The sequence below is a fragment of the Arachis stenosperma genome, chromosome 1 (assembly GCF_014773155.1).
Source record: "Arachis stenosperma cultivar V10309 chromosome 1, arast.V10309.gnm1.PFL2, whole genome shotgun sequence".
Lineage (NCBI taxonomy): Eukaryota > Viridiplantae > Streptophyta > Magnoliopsida > Fabales > Fabaceae > Arachis > Arachis stenosperma.
Window position 1 is genome coordinate 122,745,556 of NC_080377.1, and position 10,911 is coordinate 122,756,466.

The following is a 10,911-nucleotide window of genomic DNA, read 5'->3' on the forward strand; positions in this document are numbered from 1 at the left end:
AGAGGACAAAAAAAATATCCTGTGTTCTATACAGATATCCCATACTGGTATTTGGTGGGTTTGTCCAATTTCAAACAAGATATGTGACGGACGAAGCGAGCATGCAGGAGATATTTTCAATGTATATTGAAAAGTGGGCCAAGATCTCGTTAAGAGTTTTTTGACCGACGCAACGACGAGTGTTGGTGCAGATGGAGATGAAGATCATGGTGAGGGAAATATGGATCCAGATGTGACAGAGGTGGCAGATGCACTCGCAAACAATATGCCGTTTGGGGAGCCTTCATTCATGCGAGTTCTGGACTTGGAAGCCATGCATGTTCCGGAGTTTCCGGAATATATGACTGCAGGTACGTTAATAAAAAATAATAGTCTTTTTTATTTAGTTATTGAATTATTTATGAATGAATTAGTATTTATTAACCATTATTTTAGCATGCGTTGATGTCATGTATGTGTTAGACATTGAACCGGTTGACCCGATCCTATGTAAAAAAAAATTTTAAAAATAGTAAGAAGTTAAAAAAATAAAAGTCAACATATGTGTTCAGTAACATTTGAAACATATAACGTTATTTTAAACGAATATAGAACATAGAAGTTAATATTTTATTATTATTTACGTTATACACTACTAGCGGCTCAACAGGCACTATCGTGCCTGTTCAGCCGCTTTTCTATTGTTTTTTTTTAAATTAAAATTTATTTTTTGCTAATATATTATTTATTTTTTAAATTTATTAAATAAATATTTTTTTATTATTTTAATATTAACATGACTTTATTTATATAATATTTTATTAAAATTAAAACTATTATAAAAAAATTTTAAAATATTAAATTATAAAAACACACAATAAAGAGGTATATATATATATAGTTCAAAAATAATGATAATAGTATTATCCTGATTCAAAAAAATTATATATAAATCAAACATATTAGTTATTTACAAAAGATAATTTTTACTTAAATATCACAGATATTTATATTTGTGTTCATATTTTTTAAGTGGTAGGCCAAAATATGAATCTAAAGAGGTCTTTATTTTCTTATAAGTAATGAAAAAAAAAGAAATGAGAATGTTTATTTTTTTATTTTTAAATATCAAACTATAAGAATAATTAACAAAATAGGAGAATAAAAATTGTGTACTTGAAAAAAATCTTCGTAGTTCATCATACATATCCTTATTAATAACTTTTTGAGTCTTGAACAACTATCAGATTTATTTACTACAAAAATAACTATATAAACACTTTAAGATTATTCAATTAAATTGATTCCTTAATATAGTAGGGACAAATTCAATTAATTCAATTAATTATAGATTTGATAAAATAATTAAAAATTAAAAATATATTTAAAAATAAATATAAAAATTTTATAAGTTATTTAACTTTTAGACGTTCAAAAATTATAAATGTAAATTAAATAAGATATTAAAAAATTTATTATGTTGTTATTATGTGTAATAAAATTAAAATAAATATTTATAAAGTAATTATTTATAAATATTATAAAGTTTATTTATTTATTTTTTTAACGGTATTTAATTTGAAGCAAATATAAAAGAAATTATCTTTAATTTTATAAAAAAATATCAAAAAATATTTAAAAAAAGAATATTTTATTTTAACTACCTTGGATGCATTAACTGGTTTAAAAATATTAGAATTTCTTTTATAAAAAAATATTCTTTTATTAAAAATATTAGAATTTCTTTTATAAAAAATATTCTTTGAAGTTAAACTGGCTTTGAATATTTTTTTAATTCTAATAGATAAAAAATATTTTATTTTTTAAATTTTATATTCAATTTATTAAATTATCTTTAATTTTAAGATTTTTTTTGAATTATTAATGTATACTTTTATTATCTTCTTATTGTACCACACACTATTATTTCTCTACTATTATTCTATTGCACACTATTATTGCTTTATTCTCCTTTCTCATTTCTTCTTCTCCTCACACCTTCTCTTCACCCGATCGTATTAATTATCACCAAGTACTATTATCGCAACTTTCAATCTTGTTTATCACTTTGATCTATATCATTTATTATGTTAATTTTATGAGTCGTTGAAGTGTTGTTAAAAGAATTGGTTTTTATGTCTTTTGAATATTTAAATGTATAAAAACAATAGTTTTTTCTTGATGTGAATTTTAAGTTGTCTTATTATTCTATTAAAAAAATATACCCACATAAAACATTCAAAATTTTTGCTCAAATTATCAAAATTTGATGTCAGTAATCCTTAAAAAATAATTTTAAAATATTTTTAACTAATATAATAAAAATAGTACATTATTGTAAGTTTTTAACTAATTTATAAAATTAAGTTGCAATTTAATATAGGCCCTTAGAATAAAAGACCGTCATTACTTCTTACATTTGACTACTATTATATAAGTTGTACGTTTGTTTTATTGTGTAAATTAATTAAACTATATTTTATTATTTTATTTTGCATGTTTTGAAATAATGCGATCCTACTATAAGGATGATATTAATTTTCATAATCTAATACGAACCTTCTTACTATTTTGTTTGTCACTTAAATACTATCCATAAAAAAATAGTTAGTTAAAGTGAAACACTGTATAAAGAGAGTAAAAAATTTTTTTTTGAATTAAAAGTTCTAATATATTTCTTAATCATCACTTGATATAACTCATATATAATAGGTTAAAAAATTCTCTCTCTTTAAAAAAATTGAGATTTAACTAAAGGGTAAATATTGATGCACTTAAAATTTAAAAAAATATTTTACATAATTAATACTTTAAAAAATTTTAAAAATAATTTTATCCTGTACAAAACCATTTAAAAAATAAAAAAAATTAACAAAATAATTTATGAGAGTTCTTCGATTCATTATTGATAGGTATATACATGTCAAAAAAATTTAAAAACAAATATCAGATAAAAAAATAATAATTTTTTTAAAATTAAATTGATGAAATAAAACTTTGGATGTGAAAGATAGATTAAAAAATATATAAGAATTAATACAGTTTGATAAATAAACTGAAGAGAAAGGAAAATGAAGGTGAAAGTTATGCGTGAAATTAATAACTGCAGTAAAACGGTATAAAATTTGCAATTGTAGTGAATGGAAGCGAGGGAAAAATGGAGGCGATACAATCACGATATTAAAGGAAGGAGAATGATGACAACAGTAATAATACAGAAAGTGCACCTAATGGTGAGGAGAAGTACTAAAAATTGAATAATGAGATCAACTATTGGTATAAAGTACTCACATAAAGAATATACCCAAAATAAAACGATAAAATCGATAAAAAATTATTTATCATCCCTAATTATTTTTTTCTCCTTTCATACATGGCATCCAAAATCAACATTTAGCATAGTCACTATCTAGTTCAGAAAATCATAGAAACTCATCCAAATAATTGTTACATACAGAGAAGCACATTCAGAATTGGAAAGAGAAATAAGAAAAATTGAAAATGGATAAAATTAATAAAAGGATAAATTAATGGAATAAAGAATTGAAGAACTTGCTCTCCTGTGTTTGGGCTACTCCTGTGTTTGTGGTACCTCCACTTATGTAGTTGTATTAGTTGATATGGCAACTTTGTTTTCTTGTTGAATTATCTCCCAATAAATTACACGTCTTCTAGTTAGGTATTGATGTCTTTGTTCTTCTGTCATTTTCTGTCTTCTTCGCCTAACAGATTCTGTCCAAGTAGTTGATGTTGACGTGATTGTTGATTTCGTGATAGCGAGATGCAGAGAAGAAAAATGTTTGCGAGACCAAAATTGAAAGTGAAAGAGTAATTTAATTCTCTTGGGAGTTAAGTACGACTGAAGGTGGATCAATTTTTTATTGAAAGTGGGTCAGTTTTTAAATTGAGTACATAGTGGTAGCAGTTTTTTTTGGAAGTAAATCAGTTTTAAAATATGTCGTGGGGTTGAAAGTGAATTAGTTTGATACTCTGTCGTGGGATAAATTCTTTTTTTGATAAAAAATAAAAAAATGGAGGACGTAGTAACAGTTTATTATATTGAATTCAGTGTTTAATGAACATAAAAAATAGGGGTAAAATAGAGAGAAGAAATTAGATATCAAATTTTCCTATCCCATTATACATGGGTATAATCCATTATATATTGGTATAGATTTGATTAAGGAGTACTCTTCTGTATGTAATTTTTTTAAAATATAAACAATAGACATCAAAAAAAATATATAAACCGTGTATTGTAATTTAATTAATTGGTATAGATTTAATTAAGAATACACATTTATATATGTAATTTTTTTAAGATAAACAATAGACATCAGAAAAATATTTAAACCGTGTATTGTAATTTAATTAATTTTGTTATAGAATATCAATAAATTATGTTATTACTTGAAATAAAAATAAATTAATTTTAAACTTTGTCATGGGTAAAAACAATTTTTTTTAAAAAAAATAAAAAATTAAATACGTAGTAACAGTTTTTTTTTTTAATTAAAAGTGAAGTGGGTAAACCCTTCTTTTGAAAAAAAGAAAGAGGGTAAAATGGGAAGAAGGAATTGGATACTAAACTCCCATATCCCCATTATATATTGGTATAGATAGGTATTGGGTAGAAAATAATAATAAAATTCTCTACGTTACGAAAATGAAAGTTAACGTGTGTTTGTAGGTATGACTTAGAGAACCGGCCGGTCCGTATTTGGTTCATCGGGGTTGACGGTCGACCCGGTCGGTCTGGGCCGATTTTTTACATCTGACGTTCATGTCGGTATTTGTGAAAAAAGTTACCCAGTAACATGATGTTAGGGTCGGATTTATGTCATACTTGATGCAGTTAATATTGATTTAGTATGGTTTTGAAATATATACGTATTTATTGAAATTTTTCCCATGCTTGTTGTCCTGGCAGAAGTTCCTATTGTCGCAGATGGTGAATTTGCTGTTGGGATGGAGTTTAGTTCCCGGGAAGCTGTTATTAAGGCAATAAAAGAGTATACCATACGACGAAGCGTAGACTACCGGGTGTATGAGTCTGAGCCTTTGACATTTTATGCCAAGTGTACACAGTATGGATCAGGGTGTGATTGGCTTATCAGGGTTAGTCTGATCAGCAGGAAGTATTGTTGGGTTATAAGGATAATGGTAGTCACACTTGTACCAGAGCCACCATTTCACAGGATCATTCGAAGCTGGACTCCATCACAATTGCAGAAGCAATAAAGCCATTGGTTGAGGCTGACCCCTCCTTAAAGGTAAAATCGGTTATAGCAGAAGTGCAATCGAAGTTCAACTATACTGTTAGTTATCGGAAAGCATGGTTGGCTAAGCAAAGGGCAGTAGAAAAAATATTTGGAGGTTGGGAGGCATCGTACGAAGCGTTGCCTATATGGTTTGAGGCCATGTGTCATAAGGAGCCATCAGCTGTTGTCCATTTTGAGACTATGCCTGCATACCAAGGCGATGACTTAGTTGGTCATATTCGGGTACTGCATAGAGTATTTTGGAGTTATTACCCCTGTATCAGGGCATTTAGACATTGTAAGCCAGTTGTCCAGGTGGACGGGACTCACTTGTACGAAAAGTATAAGGGTTGTCTCCTAGTCGCAGTTTCACAGGATGGCAACAACAATATTGTCCCAATTGCGTTTGCTATTGTCGAGGGAGAGACTTCTGATGCATGGCACTTTTTCCTTAGTAACTTGCGTCAACATGTTGTCACTCGGGATGGTGTGGGACTAATATCCGACCGACACGAATCCATCAATGCAGCTGTGGAACGGAGTAACGGAGCCTGGTCACCTCCTAGAGCTTTTCATATGTTCTGCATCAGGCATATAGAGTCGAATTTTCTGTGGAAATTCAAGGCACCGTACCTCCAAAAATTGGTCGTCAACATAGGTAATCATTTACTAAATTTAAGTAACTTATTAACAGTTGTTAAATATTAATATTTGTTTTCGACATTTATAATTTTTCTTTTTTTTTTTGTTGCTATCCTCTAGGATATTCCAGGACGGTGCGGGAGTATGAAGTGCGTTACCAGCGATTACGGGAACGGGGGGAAGCGTATACCAACTGGTTAAACCGAATTCCTCGCGAACAGTACACATTGGCATTTGATGGTGGATACCGATGGGGTCACATGACAACGAATCTAGTGGAATGCATCAATTTAGTGTTGAAGGGTGCACGCAATCTTCCTATTACTGCTCTTGTCAAGGCAACATTCTACAGGCTAAACGAGCTTTTCACCAGAAAAATAGCAGAGGCAGAAGCGCGGATTAATGCTGGCCATGTGTTCTCCGAAGTCGTGACCTCGAAGTTGCATGCAAACCAACTTGCATCAGGAAACATACAGGTCAGTTGCTTTGACCGGCAGAATGAGGTCTTCGAGGTGCGTGAGATGCCAAACGGACTGGAGTTTGCAGTCGATCTACGCGGCCTTCGATGTGACTGTGGTGAGTTCCAGGTGGACCGGATCCCCTGCAGACATGTGTTCGCATGTTGCGCAAACCAGCGACTGGATTGGAAACTATATGTGCATGATGTGTATAAGATGAACCAAGTTCGGCGGGTGTACCGAGCAAGATTTAGGCCACTAGGTAACCCGACGACATGGCCTGCGTACAACGGTCCTCGCTACGTACCGAATCCGTATCTGAGACGTGTCTCGAAAGGGCGCCCCAGGATGACGCGCTTCTTGAATGAGATGGACACGCGAATGTTATGTCGTCCTAGGCGATGTACGCTATGTGGAGCTGAGGGACACAGTCGTAGTAGATGCCGTCAGTCAGCTGGTAGAACTGCCGACGGAGATGCTCAGTAGGTTCACATTGTGGTAGGTGTAGAACGTCACTATTATGGCATGGGTTGTCATTTTGAGGTAACTTGACCTGATATGTGTAACATTATATAATGTTTTTAATTTGTTTTTATCTTAAAACGGTTTTTGTATTCTAATATTTTTCTTAATGAACCGGCCGGTCTAAGTGCACAGATATTCTCGTTGCACTTGCCGGTCCACTACACATTTTTCTTGATTGAGCTGGCTTGTTCGCATCACAGGTCTTCCAATTGAACCGGCCGATTCAGTTCAATCAGTTTTTCTAAATGAACCGGCCGGTCCGGTTCAATCTTTTTTCTAAATGAACCGGCCAGTCCGGTTCAATCATTTTCTCTGAATGAACAGGCCGGTCCCGCTCAATCAGTTTCTCTGAATGAACCGGCCGGTCCGGTTCAAAGGTTTCACTACTGATCCAGCCAGTCCGATCCAAAGCCGTACATATACAATACCTGTAGCTTAATACGTAGTCAAGATCAACAATACCTGAATAGTGTCCGTAGTGCATAAATACTCTAAACATACAACATAAATGTAGTGCGTACATACTCTAAACATACAACATAAATACAACATAGTCCACATGATTACTACTTAAATAAATAATTTACAACACAACTACTTTCTCATGGCCCACTTCACATCCTTGACTAAATTCTTGCATTTCTTGGCCGCCTTTTTGAAGACAGATGGAGTGTAGCGACTAGCACTGCGACGTGGTGGATCAATCCTTAGATTGTAACCTTTGGAGGTTTCATCCGGAGTGCGTGCATGACCTGTATACAATTTATAAAAAACAATTAAATGTAGTGCACCAGGTAATCAAAGCAAGACATAAACCACATAAGATTTACTAAAAGTCAAAAAGAGATGCCAGTTATAAACAAAAAATAAATAAGTAATGGAACATGTAAAGTAAAATACAAAACATAATACCATCATTACGAGATTGCTCATCCTCATCGAAGTCCTCTATTTCATCATCATCATGATCCTCCTCGTCATCCGGGTCATCTACTAGATACGCATCTGTCTCTCTCTCGAATGTGTTAGCATCTTCCTCAATGAGTCCCATGGAAACACGGTTAGGATTCTGACTAAAAAAACCTCCGCGTCCATCATCACTCCTACTAGAGTCAACCGACACAAACCCCCCAGAAGCAACCGATGATGTATGGCCCGGATACCTCGCATCCAATGAATACCTACCTGCCATGAAGTCAGGCTGATGGCCATATTGTGATAGTCCAGGATCTGCAGACATCAACCCAAGAAATTGGCTAAAAGAACCTCCTTCTCCTGTTTCAAACTGTGAGGTTCCCCAATATTGTTGACTTATTGGAACTGATGGGGGGAACTGTGTCTGAGGTACATAATGGCTTGAGGACTGAGGTTGTTCTTCTAGAATCGGGTTTGGAGGTAATATATGCGGCGAATGTGGCTCTTCTACTTGATTGTCATCATCCATATCCTGACTACCCTCATCGGTATCCTGATTATCCTCATCCAAATCCTGATCACCTTCCTCCATATCCTGATCACCTTCATCATTATCTTGACCCACAAGATTTGACAAGTTCAAATGGTCCCCATATTTTGATCGGTACCAATGCATGTAACTATCTAGTAGATGATGTGAAGGCATGGGAAGCTCAGATAGAATGTAGTTATACCTGTTTGACCAATGCATCACCCATTTTGAATGACTCGGTTCCGTGGCCCAATTAAGATTCTTGGGACCCTTCAGGGTTTCTCCATGCGCCTTCTCTAGATTCCGCTCCTGACTAGGTAGTCCTTGAACAAAACCAAACTGTCGCCTAAACCTATCGGTAGCATGCCACTCGATACATTCAAATGATACCAACGGAACTGTAGCGCTCCAAACCACCGACTGCATGTAGATTTCAGGAGGAATGATGTTCGGATCCACCCGATCCACAGCATAAACAACCCAAACAAACTGGAAAAAATAAAGGAACCTCAACATAACAGTCCACAAAGCCAATTACAATAACAATGCTGTATAATTATGTCTCAGACCCTAAACAGAAAACTAATACTACTTTAATTAAAACACACCTGCCCTTCCTGAAGTTCATCAAATGACTTCCTAAAGTGAGCTAACTTCATATATCTATATCGTCGGTCACCACGCTCCCAGTTCCGCCACCTATTATGATATATTCAATTACCTCAACTACCATTAAATGAATCATAAATATCAAGATACGGGTACATTCTAACAAATTATTACCTGTTTGCTAGCGGAAAACTTCGAGGTTCCCTAGGTAGCGGCGATAGGTATGGCAGCCTGATCCAAGCCCAACAGAGTAGAAGTGTTAGTGGACCATCTATTTCCTTGCAGTTAAAACGAGATGCCCGGCATAATGCCCTGTAGAGATGTGCCAGGCATGCCGCTCCCCAACTATACTGACCAATACTACCAAAATCACGTAGCAAGGGTAGAAATTTCCAATGCACTCCTGCCCCAGACTTATCCCCAAACAAGATCGTCCCGATCAACAACATAATATGGCACCTCACATACCTCTGTATACTGATATCATCAATCAACTGTAAATTTTCTTTTAGATCACGCAGCCAGGTAAGTTTTATGCAACTAGATCTACAATCAGACATACGCGGTGCAACTCCAAATTGAAGCAAACACTCCGCCTCCAACGCTTCAAAACTGCTCATTGTCATCCCTGTGACTGGAAAACCATTTGTGGGAAGACCAAGAATCAGAGCTACATCTTCAAGTGTCACAGCACATTCACCAATGGAAAGGTGGAACGTATGTGTCTCTGGGTGCCAACGTTCAATTAGAGCATTTACCAATGCTTTCTGACACTGCACTATCCCAATCTGAGATGCATGATAGAACCCGGTAATTCGCAGATGATCCTCCACCCTTTCGTTGTACCGATCCAGAGGAAGTGGATGGTTACATGTCAACATTCTTGATTTCTACAAAAAAAACATAACAAATTACTAATCAAATTATTAAGAATTACTAACTTACCATCATCAATCCTTTGACTGAATCCTTATACAACTAATTCTTGTAACTTCTAAATTTAACTAGTTAATCCTCAAAAGTATTCATAACTGCTAATGAAACTCATTACAAATACATATATTCCTAATCATAAATCTCAACAATATTTACAACATCCACAATAATATCGAACGTTAATTAATTACTCTTTTGTTAAAAAATTTTTCCCCTGCAATACAAAATATTAATAATCTGTATATGCCATCATTCATATTCTAACAACGGTAATAATTAACTTGCTAATAATAATTACTACAATTAAAATTATTTAAATATTCTCATAAAGAAATATCTAACATGGCTTAATTAAAATAACCTTCTAATCAACTCAGCATTAACACTTTATCACAATAATAATAACATTTAACCAAAATCGTAACAGTTACTTAATTTCTTAAAAACACATTTAAATAACATTGGCTTACAATAATAATTATACTAAAAATAAATAAATTTATAAAATTTACATTATCTACTACTTACTACTACAGCCAAAAACACAAAACTAAACAACAACAACAACATAATCATAAAAAATTTTCTTATCATGATATATAATTAATAATCTGTAAAAAATATTTAAATAAAACCTAACAAATTTAAAAATTAGTCATAACCATTCTATTTATATTCTTCAACTACATATCTAACAACATAATCATAACAAATTTCCTAATCATGATTTATATAATTAATAATCTGTAAAATAATTTTAAACAAATCTAACAAACAATAAAAAATAAGTCATACTCATTCCATTTATGTTTTTCAAATGCATGTCTAACAACAATATAATCATAAAAAAATTTTTAATCATCATAAATATAATTATTAATCTGTTCAAAATATTTTAAAATAATCTAACTAATATTCATAAATTAGTCATAATCATTCTATTTATATTCTTCAACTGTGTGTCTAACAACAATCATAATATTGAAATTTTATATTTTAATAATTATAATTATAAAAAAATTAAAAAATTCAAAAAAAATTAAAAAAAATACTT

The 10,911-nt window shown here is 32.4% G+C and overlaps 1 protein-coding gene across 1 annotated transcript; it reads left to right on the plus strand.

Moving 5' to 3' along the window:
* The first annotated feature begins 220 nt into the window (after positions 1-220).
* Positions 221-6,826, plus strand: LOC130933372 (uncharacterized). The gene is made up of 4 exons (XM_057862970.1): positions 221-350; positions 4,910-5,078; positions 5,162-5,898; positions 6,003-6,826. The coding sequence occupies exons 1-4, from the start codon at positions 221-223 to the stop codon at positions 6,824-6,826; spliced, it is 1,860 nt and encodes a 619-aa protein (XP_057718953.1).
* Positions 6,827-10,911: the final 4,085 nt, after the last annotated feature.

What these genes read in the sequence shown, in the direction of transcription:
- LOC130933372 (XM_057862970.1), top strand. Translation starts at nt 221, where the DNA reads ATGGATCCAGATGTGACAGAGGTGGCAGATGCACTCGCAAACAATATG. An exon ending in TCCGGAATATATGACTGCAG is followed by an intron (nt 351 to 4,909) that starts GTACGTTAATAA and finishes TTGTCCTGGCAG; the next exon opens with AAGTTCCTATTGTCGCAGAT. An exon ending in AAAATTGGTCGTCAACATAG is followed by an intron (nt 5,899 to 6,002) that starts GTAATCATTTAC and finishes GCTATCCTCTAG; the next exon opens with GATATTCCAGGACGGTGCGG.